This window comes from Polypterus senegalus, chromosome 2 (assembly GCF_016835505.1).
Source record: "Polypterus senegalus isolate Bchr_013 chromosome 2, ASM1683550v1, whole genome shotgun sequence".
In the NCBI taxonomy this organism is placed as follows: Eukaryota; Metazoa; Chordata; class Cladistia; order Polypteriformes; family Polypteridae; genus Polypterus; species Polypterus senegalus.
The window spans coordinates 144,726,518-144,745,273 of NC_053155.1; the positions used below are offsets into that span (position 1 = coordinate 144,726,518).

At 40.5% G+C, this 18,756-nt stretch overlaps 1 protein-coding gene across 2 annotated transcripts in view; it reads left to right on the forward strand.

Annotated features, from left to right (window-relative positions):
• LOC120523441 (interleukin-5 receptor subunit alpha-like) overlaps positions 1-18,123 on the forward strand; it is a 29,304-nt gene extending 11,181 nt beyond the window's left edge. The window contains exons 6-8 of one of the 2 annotated variants that reach the window (XM_039744754.1): positions 11,510-11,597; positions 13,003-13,091; positions 16,924-18,123. In XM_039744754.1, the coding sequence (XP_039600688.1) occupies positions 11,510-11,597; positions 13,003-13,091; positions 16,924-16,988 (242 nt within the window). In that variant the 3' untranslated portion in view covers positions 16,989-18,123. The remainder of the gene's footprint in view (positions 1-11,509; positions 11,598-13,002; positions 13,092-16,923) is intronic. The other variant, XM_039744755.1, reaches the window with a different exon arrangement.
• Positions 18,124-18,756: the final 633 nt, after the last annotated feature.

Below are 18,756 nucleotides of genomic sequence, written 5' to 3' on the forward strand. Positions count from 1 at the left end.
GGCACATTATTTTATTATCACGGTGTCCTATTACTATTATGTCCAGTATCTTTAGGTGCTTTCCCACCACAGGAACTTTTTTCAGGAACCAAGGACTTTTTAGAAACTCAGGAACTTTTGTAGCATTCCCACAGCAGGAATTTAGGTCATTTGTAGTTTGTGGGGTTTTTTTAGCTACTACTACTACAAGAGATGTACTTTCCGTTCACTGAGGTACTATAGATGAGGTTCAATGAGGTACTATTGTGGGTGGGGCTCAAGTAGTGAAATGTGCTGACTGGATGACCACTGGCACCATCTTACAAATCTGTTGGTAGATGCAGTATCGTACTTTGCACCACATCACTGTTCATAGCAGTCTACCTAGTTTGCCATGTCATGTACCATCCATCCATCCATCCATTATCCAACCCGCTATATCCTAACACAGGGTCACAGGGGTCTGCTGGAGCCAATCCCAGCCAACACAGGCCGCAAGGCAGGAAACAAACCCTGGGCAGGGCGCCAGCCCACTGCAGGTCATGTACCACAATGAACCAATAATCTCCCCCAAAAATTTGCGATTGCTTGGAAACGTTAAGGTGTGGGTGTCACCCATAAACTCCCAACTTGCACAGCATTACTCTTCATAGCCACCTCCCTGGTGCGCCATACAGTGCAACACATCGAAGCACTAATATCCTTCATGAACATACAATCACTTCTAAGTAATAAGGTACAGAGGCTGCCCTGTGAACTCACATCACATTGCATCACTATTCTTTGCCCGTCACATACCGGTATTTTGCACAAAGGTTACAGTTCTTGTTGTGTTTTGGGACCACAACACACAAAAATGGCCAGGGACCACAAATGGTCCAGGGCCTACATCATACAGAAAGCCATTTGTTCCAAAAAACAAAGTTCCTGCAGTGGGAAAACACTTTTCATGTTCAGTCTCTGAAGTGTAGATTAATAACAAATTACAGTCTATTGAAATATCAGTCAAATACTTCTTCTTTGTTTCCATCACTGTACTTGCATGATGTAGATGACAGAAAACACGATCATTTAAATAAAATTTTGATTTATTTGTTTGCCGAAAACAAATGCAGTTGTGAGGTGTAAATCAGCTTGCCATTTCCTATGCACAAGATCATTTCTCGTATGTACAAATTAATATGTTGTACATAGGATATATTATCTTGTACGAATAAGCTATTAGATAGATAGATAGATAGATAGATAGATAGATAGATAGATAGATAGATAGATAGATAGATAGATAGATAGATACTTTATTAATCCCAAGGGGAAATTCACAATAGTACCTATGAGATAAAATTACATTAAAAAATAGTGCAGTTCAGGGTTATTTAGTTATGCAAGGGTTTGGGGTGCTTAGTTTTGTTGTCTCTTTCTTCCTTAGCGACTCATTTGGGAAGTGCTCAAATTGAAATCTCCATGTCTCTTGATTTGTTAATGAAGCATCCTGTAGTGTCATTACTCAGAAAATGTATTTTATTAGCCTGCATAATACAGCTAATTATGGGGCCCAGCAACAGGTCAGCCCATGATGGGAAGCAAGCTGATTGCTGGACACATGCACGCATTCAAAAAGGATTGATTTAAATTGAACAGTCAGGTTAAGGGCATCATTGGAAAGAGTGGAAGCAATCAAAGGAAGCCCACAGAGAGAATGTAAAAGTTGTACACACAGAGTGCATGTGCGAGTTAAGAGGAATCTGGAGAAATGAGATGCAGAGCCAATCACATCCAAAAGGTGTGCAGACTGGGCTGGTAGCTCTGAATTGGCTAATGTGGAAAGTGGTGGTCATGCACCCTGTTCAAGCTGGGCCCTATGCTTCATTCAGTGCTGCTGGGAAAAAAAAGATTGTGTACTCACAAACAGAAACCCTCTGGATTGGCATAACTGGTTTAGGGAAATTGATGAATGTCCCAAATCATTATGTTCACAACATGTGAAGTTTGATTGTGTAGAGTGTACCTTTTTAGGATATACAGTACTGAAAAGCATCTGCTGCAGGCTGAATAATATTTAATTGTGTTATTTGTAATGATCATTGCTTTTTGATAAGTTTCATGGTTTTGAAAACTTTAATCGTCAACCCACCCATCCTTTAAATCAACCCCCATAAATCAGTTATTTAGCATCAAAGACAACAAGAGCATTTTGGCAGCAGGGAGCAAAAATTAAGGGAAGAAGCAGCCCAGGCTGGGACACCATCCCATCAGAGGGCACAAACACCCAGATAATTTCAGTTATAATTTTGACTAGTAGCAGTTCTAACTAATTAACTAGCAGGAATTCAGCAGGAATGTTGATTTGAATGCCTTTTTACATTTATTGAGTTGATAAACTTTATTACTGCAAGCAGGGTCGGAATAAGGAGACTGTGGGCCCCTGGGCTAAGGAGACTACTGCGTTGTCTTTCTCTTTTAAAGATGGCAAAGAACAGAATCAGGGTGACACTCTCCACATGGTTCTTTCTTTATTATGTGTTTTTTTATTGCAATCCCCTTATGATTGTAATTTATAAGCTCTGTAATAATCAGTACTGCAACATAGAAAAAAAACACATAAACTAACTTATTTATTTACTTAGTTAACTAACTTAGTTAATTATATAATCTACTTATCCAATCACAGTAGCTGATAGTTTGAATATTCTAGTATCATTAGAATGATATAAACCAGAAATCTTTTGACAGCATCAATGCATAGGTGCTGACAGAAGTCCAAGTGTGTATGTCAAATACAGTACTCAGTATATACAGTATACCAATGTTGTTTCTTTTCCATCCATCCATCCATTCTCTTCCGCTTATCCGGGGTTGGGTCATGGGGGCAGCAGCTTGAGCAGAGAGGCCCAGACTTCCCTCTCCCCGGCCACTTCTTCTAGCTCTTCCGGGAGAATCCCAAGGTGTTCCCAGGCCAGCCTGGAGACATAGTCTCTCCAGCGTGTCCTGGGTCTTCCCCGGGGCCTCCTCCCAGTTGGACGTGCCAGGAACACCTCACCTGGTAGGCGTCCAGGAGGCATCCTAATCAGATGCCCGAGCCACCTCATCTGACTCCTCTCAATGCGGAGGAGTAGCGGCTCTACTCTGAGCCCCTCCCGGATGATTGAGCTTCTCACCCTATCTTTAAGTGAAGCCCAGACACCCTGCGGAGGAAACTCATTTCAGCCGCTTGTATTTGCGATCTCGTTCTTTCAGTCACTACCCCTTATGGCTCAGCTCTTTTTTCACCATGACAGACTGATGCAGAGCCCGCATCACTGCGTATGCCGCACCGATCCGCCTGTTGATCTCTCACCGGAAACGGGCTTGACTTACTGCCGGCAATGTGGACCAAGCTCTGACACCGGTTGTACAGGGACCGAACAGCTCTTATCAGGAGGGACACGGTCGAACGCCTTTTCCAAGTCCACAAAACACATGTAGACTGGTTGGGCAAACTCCCATGCACCCTCCAGAACTCTGCTAAGGATGTAGAGATGGTCCACTGTTCCGCGACTAGGACGAAAACCACACTGTTCCTCCTGAATCCGAGGTTCGACTATCCGATGGACCTTCCTCTCCAGAACCCCCGAATAGACTTTTCCAGGGAGGCTGAGGAGTGTGATCCCTCTGTAGTTGGAACACACCCTCCAGTCCCCCTTTTTAAAGAGGGAGACCACCCCCGGTCTGCCAATCCAGAGGCACTGTCCCCGATGTCCATGCAATGTTGCAGAGACGTGTCAACCAAGACAGTCCTACAACATCCAGAACCTTGAGGAACTCCGGGCAAATCTCATCCACCCCCGGGGCCCTGCCACCAAGGAGTTTTTTGACCACCTCGGTGACCTCGGTCCCAGAGATGGGAGAGCCCACCTCAGAGTCCCCAGGCTCTGCTTCCTCATCGGAAGGCATGTTAGTGGGATTGAGGAGGTCTTCGAAGTACTCCCTCCACCGACCCACAACGTCCCGAGTCGAGGTCAGCAGCGCACCATCCCCACGATATACAGTGTTGACACTGCACTGTTTCCCCCTCCTGAGACCAGAATCTCCTCGAAGCCATCCGAAAGTCGTTCTCCATGGTCTCCCCAAACTCCTCCCATGCCCAAGTTTTTGCCTCAGCAACCACTGAAGCCGCATTCTACTTGGCCTGCCGGTACCTATCAGCTGCCTCCAGAGACCAACAGGACAAAAAGGTTCTATAGGACTCCTTCTTCAGCTTGACGGCATCCCTCACCGCCGGTGTCCACCAACGGGTTTGGGGATTGCCACCACGACAAGCACCAACCACCTTACGGCCACAGCTCCGGTCAGCCGCCTCAACAATAGAGGCACGGAACATGGCCCATTTGGACTCAATGTCCCCTACCTCCCTCGGGATGTGGTCGAAGTTCTGCCGAAGGTGGGAGTTGAAGCTACTTCCGACAGGGGACTCTGCCAGACGTTCCCAGCAGACCCTCGCAACACGTTTGGGCCTACCAGGCCTGACCGGCATCTTCCCCCACCATCGGAGCCAACTCACCACCAGGTGGTGATCAGTTTACAGCTCCGCCCCTCTCTTCACCCGAGTGTCCAAGACATGTGGCCGCAAGTCCGATGACACGACCACAAAGTCGATTATCGAACTGATGCCTAGGGTGTCCTGGTGCCAAGTGCTCATATGAACACCCCTATGCTTGAACATGGTGTTCGTTATGGACAATCCATGATGAGCACAGAAGTCCAATAACAAAACACCGCTCGGGTTCAGATCGGGGGGGCCATTCCTCCCAATCACGCCCTTCCAGGTCTCACTGTCATTGCCCACGTGAGCATTGAAGTCTCCCAGCACCCCCTTCAGAGACTCCAAAAAGGGTGGATACTCCAAACTGCTGTTCGGCGCATACACACAAACAACAGTCAGGACCCTTCCCCCCACCCGAAGGCAGAGAGAGGCCACCCTCTCGTCCACCGGGGTAAACCCCAATGCACAGGCTCTAAGTCGGGGGGCAATAAGTATGCCCACACCTACTCGGCGCCTCTCACTGCGGGCAACTCCAGAGTGGTAGAGCGTACAGCCCCTCTCAAGAAGATTAGTTCCAGAGTCCAAGCTGTGCGTCGAGGTGAGTCCGACTATATCTAGCCGGAACCTCTCGACCTTGCGCACTAGCTCAGGCTCCTTCTTCTTCAGAGAGGTGACATTCCACGTCCCAAGAGCCAGTTTCTGTAGCCGCGGATCAGACCGCCAAGGTCCCCGCCTTCGGCCACCACCCAACTCACACTGCACCCAACCTCCTTGGTCCCTCCCATAGGTGGTGAGCCCATGGGAAGGAGGACCCACGTTACCTCTTCGGGCTGTGCCTGGCTGAGCCCCATGGGTGCAGGCCCGGCCACCAGGCGCTCGCCATCGAGCCCCACCTCCAGGCCTGGCTCCAGAGGGGGGCCCCGGTGACCCACGTCCGGGCAAGGGAAAACGTCGTCCAAAGTTTTCGCTCATCATTGGAGGTTTGTTGAACCGCTCTTTGTCTCATCCCTCACCTAGGACCAGTTTGCCTTGGGTGGTTCTACCAGGCATAAAGCCCCGGACAACATAGCTCCTAGGATTATTGGGACACGCAAACCCCTCCACCACGTTAAGGTGACGGTTCAAAGAGGGGTGTTTCTTTTCGATTATTTAAAAAAAAGAAAAGGTTTTTTTTTGTTTCTTTTTGATTTTTTAAAAAAATATGTGACACAACTTACACAGTTAAAAAATATTGAGAACAAATATCTGGGGTCTCGAGTTTGTACAGGGTAAGTTACCACTGGATGCTGTTCCAAGTTTTTTTTTGCAAATTTGTACATAAAAGTAATTAACCTTTTGAGACTTCCATGTAATTACAGGACAATACAGGATCTAATGCAGTCAGAATAACGCTTGACACCTCTCAAAGTACTACTTTAATGACTAGAACAACTCAATGCATGCTCAACACATAGTGTCATAGGTCACTTTCTTGGACAGGGATTGATGAAGTTGTGGGTATTAAAATTTGAAAGGTTAAGTACTAAAGGTCAAATTGTCTTTCCAACCATGCAGTGGTCTTACCTTATATTTGTCTAAGCTCATATTTTTATTATCTCATACCTGCTTTTTGTCCATGTTTACCTATTTTTTATCTATTGCCTTAGCTTACATATTGACTTATGACAAAGAATGCAGCAGCAAAGTTTTTTAAGTCTCTTTGTGTGGTTTGTACTACCTAAAGCTGCCTATAAAAGTTTGTTTCAAAAGGTCGAAGACAAAATGGCACAGATGTTACACATTTGAGGCCTCATGTATAAAGCTAAACTGGAATATGGACAAAATTAGAAATATGTGTATGCACAAAAAATTTATATTTAAAAAACTGAGCATAAGCAAAGTTCCACACAATTTCCCTTTTTAAATCCCAATCAACATGAATTTTAATGCTTGTACACACGCCTACAGCCCCACCTTGACTCTTCCACAAATTTTGCATATTTGAAAATGTAAATCAATGTAAATGGCCCCTTCCGTTCAGTGTTTTGTTAAAAGACAATGGCAAAAGCAGGTGGAAAAAAATTTCAGCGAATGCAAGGAAAAACATACTATTTGTTGGCTTAAGCAGTGGTATAATCAACAAAAGGAAATTCATGGAGTGATACTGTGTGACAGAGACTCTCAAAAGTTCAAGTTCAGAAAGTCACAAAGTACCAAAAATAAAATAAGTGGTCAGATATCAAAGTTAACTTGAAAAAGAGAGTCGCAGAACTGTTTATTCTGTTTCAGACAATATTACAAAAGCTGACCCACATGCTGAGGACACAACTCCAGGTGGTGATGTTGATACTGTGCCTAGCATATCTTTGGGTGCTGGCTGCGCACACACCTCTGCCTTGGAAACTGTTGGGTGACCATCATGGCTATGTGCTGACGGATGCCATTCTGGAATCACAAAATGCAATAATGGATGCTATAAGAGATCTGGCCAATGAGCTAAGGAATATAAGGGTTGTACTATGTGATATTGACCACAAATTAAATTAATTGGTTAAATGCTGCATCTGATTACCTGTTTGTACATTCTGTTAACTACATTGAAATGAAATTGTAACGCTGTCCGATTTGGCTGATCATTTAGTGGGTCACGTTCAGATTCATCATAATGCATCTCTTCAGGTACAAGCAAGCCATGATTGTGTGCCACATTATGCAGCACACTACATGCTTGCACAATGTAACACAATTTCTGAGGACTATAGAGCAGCACATTAAAAGAGTTGAAATGCTTTCTATTTACATAAGTAAATTGATTCTCTGAAGGTGCCTTTATAGTGTAGTATAGGCACCAAGCGCCACAACAGATACATTCTCTGTTCATTACATTGCTCTTTGAGGTGACTCGCAGCCCATAAAAGGACTGCTTGCCTTTTGCCACACTAATTTGAAAAAGCCCCTGTGACTGTGTGGAGTTGTTATAGACTCTTCTGCTATACTGTAGATGATGTAATGCCAGCTCATTCTTTTGGTGATTCATCCCTGGCAGAAGTAACTTGTCCAGCACCATTGCAATAGCAATGTGCATGCAGTTGACCACTCCAATTACAGTTGGAAAACATGCTGTGAATCTTGCTTTGATGTTTGCCAGTACAACCACAGTGTAAGGAAATCTTATATATCTGGGTGACAAGCGGATAATACCATCCCATGCAGCTGGTATGGTACAACTCAGTGATGATTATGAAATACCAGATTGGTCAGAAAGTTCGCGGTGAAAAGCTCCTGTTGCTAAAAAAAACCAAGAGTGGACAGAATTTGCAAAGGAGCAGGTAGAGACCAATTCCTCAAAGTCTGCCTTTGTAAACCCGGCATCAGTTCAGCACACAGCTCCAAGACGATAGCTCTTGGAAATCGAAATTGACTTAGAAGCCAGACATTATCTTATATAAATACATGCTCTTTTCTAATTCTTCCTTTTGCAATGTCTTCTAATAACGCTAAAGAAGCTATGGTAGTTTGGCCGTTCCGTGCACCATTATATTGTTAAAGAATAATTACAATCAAATGCCCTAAATTTGTAAACAATAAGCAGTTAATTTTGGTGTACTTGACAAAGTCATGTCATGGATGTGAATCCAATAAAGAAAGGGACACCACACAGAAACAGTAGCACTGCTTTGACACTGGGTGCCACCTGTCTGCAAAACCAAGCAGAAATGTGCATATGTGTGGTATGAAACTGCCATGAAAATGTGCGTGGCTTTATGTCATGTTTAGTTTTTATATATCTTGAAGTGTGTATGGAAACGTACGTATCCAACATTTTTTTCCTATGTACTGTTTATATATTATGCCCTTGGTGTTTATTTATGTATTAACCTTACCTTTTGATTTTAAGACCAATTTGTTCTTTCCAATATATGACACTTGATAAGAGATAAATAATGACATACAGTATGTGTGAGTAGGAAACCTGCTCAATGTAATGAGCACATACACACTTCAACACTGCAGCAGGGCATAGGGCATTTGTGAACCTTTAACAACAAACTCTATCTTCAGACTCATCAATGCTTAAAGTGTTTATCTTTCATATGGTAATTATTTTAAATGCCTCTAAAGTTTGGTGTCAAAAGTGGTATTCAAGACTGCAAGTCTCCAACTTTGGGAAAGAAACTGAAAACACCAGTGTATAAAGGTAACGTGGAAAAAATGTTTTGCTAAAATTTCCCTTCTTATTGCTGCTAACAGCCTTGTGTTGGGCCATTGATGGCCAATCCTCGAATCCTGTAGTAAGCAAGTAAAATAAATATTTAAAATGATTATTGCTAAAAATCTAAGTTTGGTTAAATGGTGTTTTGTCTTGGTAGAGTAATATTTTACTTTACTTTCCCCTTTTATATTATTAATATGTAGCCTGTGTCAGAATGCCTCAAATCTCCCAGACTTACCACTGTTTATAAGGTATTATAGTATACAACTTTTCCCCACCTTCCCTTCTACATCTATAAGCTCAGTCAATTAGGTGTAGTAAAAGACAAGCAGGAGTTAAGTTACACTTTAAATAATGTATTATTGATAATATTCATACATAATAACAATATGCAAAGTATATTTGAATATTGGCAACCATACAACCTGATAAATGGTGATGTATAGTTTCAGGCGGCACAAAGATTTGTTAGTTACTTAAAATGTCTCTAGTTAAGGCATCACTTGTGGTCAGCTTTCTTCAGAACAGGCCGCATGCCTGTCTCAATATAGCTGCCGCGTTGTACTCTTCATTGTGTTGTCCTTTTCAGTTCATGGTGTGAGATGGTCATCATCAGTTCGGTAAGAGAGAAAGAGAGAGCGAGGTAAAGCAAGCCAATTTATAGGTCTTCTGTCCAACCCCTAGAGTCAATAGGATGTCATGGTACTTAAAGGGTTCTGATACAAGACAGTTCCAAACAGCCATACTTCAGGCCGATGGGGTGACAGAACACCTTCACACCTGCCCTCCAAACCATGTGTTAAGGTAAAGCTTGGCAGTTAGGCAGCCTGGCTTTCCTGTGGGGGTTGACTGAGAGACTTTAGCAGAGAAATATTGGTCAAACAACTTTGAGGCACTTCCCCCAACCCTGTCGTAAAATTACAAAGAGACTCAGTCCTAAAAGGGGGGTTCTTAAACCATCAAACCATTGCTGTTATTATCAATAATGTAACACTAATATTTCATTGCTTTGTCTAAGTTACAAATAAAGACATAGAAAATATTTATCAACTTGTATGCAAAATTTCACATCACAAAAAATGGCCAACACAGCTGGAAGTTCAGCATCACTATTTCCAAATTTATGTTGTTCAGTGTTTTATATGTGGACTGGTTTTGGTAGTAATGTTAATATGTATATAAAAAAAGTGAAAGTCAAGAAAAAAAGGCAGCAAAAAGTAAAAATTTGAGGGTAAGTGGCCTGTTATTTAAAGAAAAGACAAATCAAGAAAAATAAGGTGCCAGCAATGAAGTAAAAATGGGTATCTGGATCCATAATATTGGTATTGTGATAATAAGGTTAATGTATGTCATGAAGCATCAGTTGCAGTAAGTAAACGTGGAACAGAGAAAAGGCAGTTAGAAAAAGAGGCATTCCATAAATTTGCTTAAGATGTCTACAGTAAATGATGAGCTCTGAAGTTTACATGTGGCCATAACAAAAAAAAAGTGCCCTTTTCCTCCATGTGTGCCATCAGCAAAGTTATTACACTACTGTCCTACATTGACCTACAGCAGCAGAACAGAGCTGGGATACCACACATCTGGTCCCAGAAATTCCATCTGTGTGTTTCTAAGTGTGTGCCTTCTGTTGATTGTAGGATTGTGGTTTTGGACTCAAATGGGAGGCAAAGGTGCTTACCTTGTGTCAGATGATGCCAGAGATGTCTATGGCTCCCCTCAACCAATATAAAAGAAGAAGTAATCAGATGATACATTTTAAAGATATTTATTTAAATTTAAAAAATCATGTGATTATAGTAAACAAAAATTAACTAAATAATTAATTTTAATATCTAATGATGCTGGGACTACATTTCCATCCGTGTGGTGTTTAAAAGGTTCTCCTTTATTTCTTTCGAAGTCTCGGATCAAACCTAGGGAAAATCTTAATGATGCTGGAAAAGCTTTTGTAATAATTTCTGTGGATTTTTTTACATTTTTAAAATGTAGTAACTCCTCAGAACAGTTATGCCTGGTACATTTTTTTTTTGCTTAAAGTCAGTTTATAATTCAGAGGCCAGTTCCTGCTTTTATTAAATGATGTAGAAGAAATGTCTTGTTTCTGGGGAGTTGGACGCTGTAATGATATGTAAAAACAGTACAATGCAAAATCTTAACAAGTAACATTAGTAATACAGTACTAATCCATGACTGTGAATAAAATACACATATCTTTCCTAAATTATTATAAAAATAAAAGTAATTCTGATTGGGTATCCCTAGAGTTACATAAAAGACATAGAAAACAGGAAAATCACAAGCTGTTTCATTAATGTAAAAGCCAATTTAAAGACAGGATGTGGCTGTTGATTAATGAATTGGTTAGAATGAAAGCCAACAGCTACAATAGTAGTCCAGGCAGTGAAGCTGCATTTTTAAATTGCTTCTACATCTAAAATAAACAACACTAATCAAGCAAGCTGTTTTTTTTATTACAATAAATCACTAATAAATGTGGAAAATATAACTATAAACAAAGTCTTACCAAATACGACCAACAGTCATCTCTGGAAGAGGTTGTCATTATGAGACGTGAAGAAATAATTCTGCTTTGATCAAACAATGAAGTCAATGAAAATGTAATGGGACCTTTTTAAGGCATATGCAGTTTCAGAGTGGGTTTGTTCCACTCAGAGGGCAATGTGATATGTCTTATTACATGTGGCTTATGGAGAACAAGCAGAAGATAACACAAAGCAAACAACTTCCTGTTGCGTATTTTTCTCGTGCATTAATTTTCTTTGAACTGCTAATATATGGTATTCATTTTACAGATGCGACTAACAGTTCGAGATTTAAGCTTCCTTTGCTGGCACTGAATGCAGTAATCTTTGTCTTTGGTGCAATCTGTGTTTGCAGCAGGTATGCTAAAATTTAAAAATTTCATTTAAATAACTGATTACAATTTTTAAATCTGTTTGCACATCTTGGCCTTGATACACAGGAAGATGTCCATGACCATCAAGTGGTGGGGGTCAGCTATTTGGCCACCTTCCAGGTACCACATAAACCGACTCCCTTTTTACCTTCCACATTCCCCCCTCTCCTTTCACTTCCTCTCACCAGTTAGTCTCCCGAATACAAACATGACACACCTTTTGTGGCCTCCTTTCTAACACCAGAATCATTTCTAAGATCAGTATGGACTTTCTTTCGCTAAAGTATACTAAGCTAGAACTCAGTTTTGAGTAACCCTTAAAGAGTCAGGACTCAGAAGTGTTCACTTTGCCTCCTGTTCACTCACATGTCCTAGGTGTGTGCTGTATACTGCCATCAGCTGCTCTTCTGAGCTCTTGTCAGTTCTCTCTCTATCTCCCTCTGCCAAGAAAGAAAGTCAAGCATGCCTGACAATGTAAGCAAGCGTTCCTATAGGAACATAGCACATTTCCACCCAGGTCTTTAAACTCTCTTTCTCCTGCACTGCAATTCTTAGGGTACCACACATGACAAAGAGTGCTTCCTTGTAGTGGCTCTTGCATTCCTACATTGGTTATCATTCTCTTATAGAGATTTATTGATCCACTTTCTTCTGCACTGCATAATCTAAAAACATTACAAGAATTTTGAAGAGAATAGGCCATTCAGCCAAACAAAGCTAGCCAGTCCTGTTCACTTAAGTTCTCCAAAATAGCATCAAGTTTGACAGACTACAAAGTGCTACTATCTACCACTCTACAATGGTTCTCTGTGAGAAGAAAAGCTTTGTAACACTTAGGCAAAATATGCCTTTAATTAGTTTCCATGTGTGTCCCTATGTTCTTGTTAAAGATTTTATTTTAAAATAACACCCCAGATCCAACGTACTGATTCCCTTCATAATTTTAACAAATTCACTCATTTCAACTCTTAATCTCCATTTGCTTAAACTACTATAAAGAGGTTTGTATCCTTTAATGTTTCCTTATATCTCATACCTCTTCAAATCAGCCTAGTCACTGTTCTCTGGACTTTCTCTAGCATTGTTATGTCTTTGTTTTTGTAATATGGAGAGCAACACTGCACACATTACTCCAGATGAGGTCTTACAAATGTGCTATATAACTTAAGCCTAACCTCCAGTAACTTGTACTTACTTTACACATAGGGCTATATAAACTGAAAGACATAAAATGGCCATTAAATTGTTGATAATGACAATGGTGAATGTAATGATGATTTGTTAACAGTCTTATTTATTGTTTCTTTGCACATAATAAAATGCATAACAGCACAATAGTATTACATTGAATGTTTCAGTTTATCTCAGTGAGAACTTCTTTATTTTCAGATGCAAATTATTGCATAAAACATGCCCTCCTGTTCCACATCCCAAGAGAACGTTTGCTGAATGGTTTAAAAAATTTGATGAAATATCAGGTAAGACTTAGGCGTTTACATAAAAGTATTAACATCAGTCCATTAACTAATCCGTTTTCTGCATGCATGTTTCTCATTAGAATGTTCTGGCAACAGTGGGTGCAATGAAGGAAACAACTGTAGATGGGATGCCAATTCATCACTGGGTTTACACTATACTCCCAGCTCGTTCACATCAAGCCATTCAGTTGAAAAGCCATAGTCTTCAGATTTAGGAGGAGCATCTTTAGGGTAAACACATACAACCATGGGGAAAAGTACTTTAGTGCTCCTGAGATGTCAAAGTATTCCATTAAGAATTATTAGGATATAAAATACTGTACTGTATTGCATGCTGGAAACACTTATTGTTTAACCTCCTTGTTGTTAACCCCAAACCTGACACAGGCTCGAAATTCTATGCAATGATGGTTAAACCTGAGTCAGGCTTGGGGGTGACATGTAATGATAAACTTGATAGTGTGTCACAAACTCCACTCTGAGTCATAACAAGGCTTGGGGCAGCCACCCGTATATTTGGTATCCTGGCTGCGAAGTTACAAAAGTATAAACTGCACTGATGTGCACAAAACCGAGTCCAAACTGAACTGAGGGAATAGGGAAAAGGTGGAGGCTTTTAAAGGGGAAGTCAGGAAGTGAGGTCAAAGGGGTCCGGCTCAGCCCGGACGTGACATCATAGGGGCCGGAGCCGGCAAAGTCTTCTTCCATAGGCTCGGACCCGGAAGTGACGTCAATAGGTCCAGGTGGGATCTCCCGTGAATGGTCTACAGGCAAGGGAGAAAAAGAGTCAGTGCACTGTGCCACATCTCAGTCTGATTTGGAATTGCCCGTACTCGAGCCCTTTAGCTGCCTCCCATGCGCACATGTGTGACAAGTGTTAAACTCGAATATCTCTTGGGATAGAATTCTGCTGCGATTTATCAAATGAAATAACAACATGCTGTACAAAATCATGAATATTTCTGTGCTTTCTACCACTTTAAAGTACCTTTATGATAACTAATCAATTTTCATGAGTGTTGTGGAGCCTGCAACAAAAAAATGCAATGGCAAATGAAAAGCCATAAAGGCAGTTTTAGAACAAACTGAAACTGTACCATTGCTCGAATTGAGAGATAGTGATGACAAAGTGAATAGGCCATCAGACGTTGCCACATATAGTGAAACTAATGCATACGGCACTGCAAGGTGGAACCACTGTAATATGCCTAGTGAATTCAGTAGCATGAAACTTTGCCATAGTGGCTGCGTGACAAAAAGGCAAAATAATTGCGATCAGCTGCAAGGACAAGCAAGACATTAGCTCCTTAGTCCAGCAATAACACAAGGGGTGTGTTGATTGTACAAGTCAGGCACTCAAATTCTACCCTCTCATGTACAAGCAACAGAAAAATATAACAAAAGTATGCAAAGGATGTGTACTAAATCTCTGTCAATAAAGCAGTGGACCTAGACATACATGTAATTACAATTTTTTTTTGTTGTTGAAAAAAATTCAATGTTTTTGGCTTATTTTTCTTGGGGTAAAAATAACAGTAAAGAGGCTACACCATTTTATATGCGGTAGCTTGAATATATTGGATTGGTGCTGTATATGTTCCGGGATTGTTTCTATGGCAGGCTTGTATATAATTATAAAAAGTAGGATTATAACATCTATACAAATGTGAAAGAATCACATGACCCTTTGCATCCAGAGCAGTCCCTTTGGGATGCCCACTTCTTCCCTTTCTTTTCCCATCTATTTTCTCCATATCCAGAAATGAATACAATTTTTTGACCATCTTTTCTCTCAGGAATCTGACAATGCCAACCAGCATGTTCTTATTTTTATTGCTTTTTTTCTCTTTTGTTTTTTAGAGTGTTTGGGCTTTACTATTAAATATTTTTGTGAATCCCACATCTCTTCTTTCGAACTTCAATAAAAATTTGGTCACACAAAATATATACTGTATATTGTCACAAGAATGAGACATAAACAGATAAAGGTTTGGGGCAGCCACCCATATAATATGGTATCCTGGCTGCAAAGTCGTTTATTTTTATCAAATACACAGCACTGATATGCATACAACTGAGTCCAGAGCGAGACTGAGGGAAAAGGGAAAAGGGCAGGCTTTTAAAGGGGAAGACAGGAAGTGAGGTCATAAGGATTGGGCACGTGTTCTTCAGTCATTGATTCAAGCCTGGACGTGACGTCAGAGGGGCCGGAGCTGGTAAGGTCTACTTCCATTGGCTCGGTCCCGGAAGTGACGTCAAGAGAGCCAGGTGGAATCTCCCGGGAATGGTCTACAGGAAAGGGAAAAAAAGAGTCAGGGCACACTGCCACATCCCGGCATGCCTCAGAACTGCCTTCACTCAAGCCCTTTAGCTGCCTCCCATGCACACGTGTGTGACAATATTTATATACGGGAAACACTTTAAGTGGCCATTTTTTGAGGTACACATGCTTTTTAAATGTATCAGCCTACTCCTCCCAATAACCGATCATGTAATTGCAGTTCAATTTACTGTACAAGGTATGCAGACATAGTCAATATGTTGTTGTTTGACTAAAGATTAGAATGGGCAAGATGGGTGATCTAAGTGACTTTGACTGTGGTGACAGAAATAGTGGCCCCCTCATCTCAGAAACAACTGCCCTCCTGGGTTTTTCACAAACTGCACTCACTATAAGTTGTAGACAGTGGTGCAATGAGCAAAAAAAAATATTATTAATGAGAGAGTCAAACTGGTCGCAAATTGGGCAACTCTCCATTTTGAACCTTGAAGCAGAATATATAGGAAGATGAGGATACAGTGAGCGCAGAATAGCTGAGGACTGCAAAATATTACTAAGTCCGATAAATCTGGATTTCTACTGTGACATGCACATTGTATGGTATAAATCTGATGTAAATAGCATGGATCTAAGGTACAGCCTACCTTGTATCAATGTCACTGGCCAGTGGTGATGTGAGAAATGTTTTTAAGTGTCATAGTGTACCAAAGTAGCGCTGCTGACCATATGCATACCTTGAATGGTTTCAGACATTTTTCAAATAGGTACTTACAGAAGGTAATATTCCATGTCACAAAGCGAGCACCGAGTTTACTTCATTGGCCTATGCAGTCCCCAGATCTTAATTGAATAAGTTAAGTATGAGATGAGATGGAAAGGAAGATTAACAACATGAATGTGTGGCAGAAAAATCTGCAGGAATTGTGTGATACTATATAGTCAGCATGGGCCAAAATCCCTGTGAAATATTTCCAACCCTTTGTTCAACCCTTACATTAAAGATTTCAGTCTCTTCTGTACATAAGTGAGTAACATTCTGTACTAATTAGATACACCCAATAAAGTGGCCATATACTGTATATATATATTTATATATTCAATATTTACAGTACATATACATACATACATATCAGCATTTCCTAACTCTGACTTACCCAGGATGAAAACCCACTCCCTCACACCATTCTAATGATCTTCTTCGATTCACAACAGTAGAAAGTGGATCATTGCCGATCCTGGATGACCTCTCCAACCGCCGCTCTGACAATCATGGTTGATTCACCAATTAGGAAAAGCACTCACAATTGCGCTGGACCTCCCCACCCTACTTTAATGCTAAATTCACCTTTCCCTGTTTAGTCAACCAAAATTAGTCGTGGCCCTGTTTGGTCATGCTAAATTCGGCTGGTCACAAACACACAAGCATGTCAAAAACTGGGCTGTGACACAACAAAGGTTGGGCAGTGATTCACTTTGGTTTCTATCATGTGCAGCCTATGTATGACCATGCTATGGACTGGCATTTGATTCACTTTGGTTTCTATCTTGCAGCCAATACCGTAGAATCCCAGGCTTCCATGGAAAGTGAAATGGAGGAATTAACTTCAGAGAAGTGATCTGCTGATGGATAGATGGATGGATGGATGGATGTTAAAGCAAGTCTTTCTTTCTTTCAATATGTGCAAGAAAATATGGACATTTCCAAGATATTATTTCTAAATGCTAGAACACTTTTAACTTTTTCACATTTTGTTAAATCTTCTATGTCACATCCACTGCAAATACAGTTCTTTGTTTGTAACGTGATTATTATTTAAGGAAAATACATCACAAAGAATAAGAAGCATCTAGGTAAGATTTGGAAGTTAGTTTTTAAAGAGCGTTCAGTTGAGTGGTACTGTATATAGAAATTTCTCAGATTTTGAAAATCTTTTAAAGCACTGTAAAACTTATTAAAGGCTTCATCCAAAGTTGCATATCTGAAGTTTATGAACATATGTGTATAAGAAAAAAGTATTTTAATGTTATTTTTTTAACTTATGAACCACAAATAAGCTGAATTTTCACTTGCGCTAAGAGAAAATCTGGAACAACGTTCAAACATACCTGATCACCTTCACAAGTATTCCAAACAAATGTCACTGTAGCTGTGGATTGGAGCATGACTGAATGTTGGTGAGTCGGGCTTTCTTACAGCTGATGCTATAATCAGGGTCTGTCCTTGTGGTAGCCCACCAAACGAGATAAAGCTGGATCAGCAGGCTGCAGCAAGGTGTATTTTTTGCCTTTATGTGCTACTGTTTATTTTTGGTCAACATGTCTCCTTGCATTGACCTGATCATCATGACTCCAAAAACTATCATGAAATAGAAAGAAAGGCTGGGAAACTTGAACGATAAAGCATAGGTAAACAGCTTCATTAAACAGTATTGAATGAAGAGGAATGATTGATGACTAATGTTATTATTAATCAAATTCTGTCAATTTTCATGTATTCTGCATGTAACATGTACTGAGTATCACTAACATGTAGCTCTACTCCAGACATCCAAGACTCTCTCTTCATAACAATGAAAAGTTCAGCTTCATTATGGTTAAAAAAATGAAAAAGTCTATTAAAACACGTTCTTAACAAAATTTCAGAAAGTAGCTGTTTGTAATTCATGTGAAAATGCTATTTACTTTTTTAAGACATTTTAACTGTTACATATCTTTTCATTAAAACAAGTTATTTTACAATTTTCAACAATAAAGTGCCTTTATACAGTAAATTGTGACTTACCAATCAATCTAATTTTGACTCCACAGGAAACATGTTACAGAAATCTCTGGAAGTGTGTTATGCAGCCCTTTTTAGTGAACAATAAGATATAATCTGAGTTTTTCAGTGTGTGCATTTTACTATGATATAAACTAAAGTGTACCTGATATAATGTTTAACATGTTTTAACCATCCAAACTAGAATGGTAGCTTTTAGGATGCCACATGAAGAACACTGAGGAATGTTCTCACATTAGTTGCTCTCTGTAACTTTCCCTTGCTGTTCAGCATGTACCATTTACTATTTCTGTGTGTTGCTATAAGCCCTTTAAAAGAATATAGACTACACCTTACCAGGTCGTAATAATGCCCATGGGCTGAGGACCTCCTCTTGAATCAGTGGCTCGTAGCCCAGTGAAGAAAACTCTTATGGCCACAGCAGTTGAATGTGACCAGTCACTCTTCATAATTATTGAAATGAAGAACTCTGTGAAAGAAGAAAATTATATTCTCCAAGCTTTGTTAAACCCAGTAATTCAGAGTTCTGACCTCAATGTTCTGAAGGGAAAAGTGGAACAAACTCTGTAAATCCTTCTAATTCTTTCTGGTCTGGCTTGAAAAAC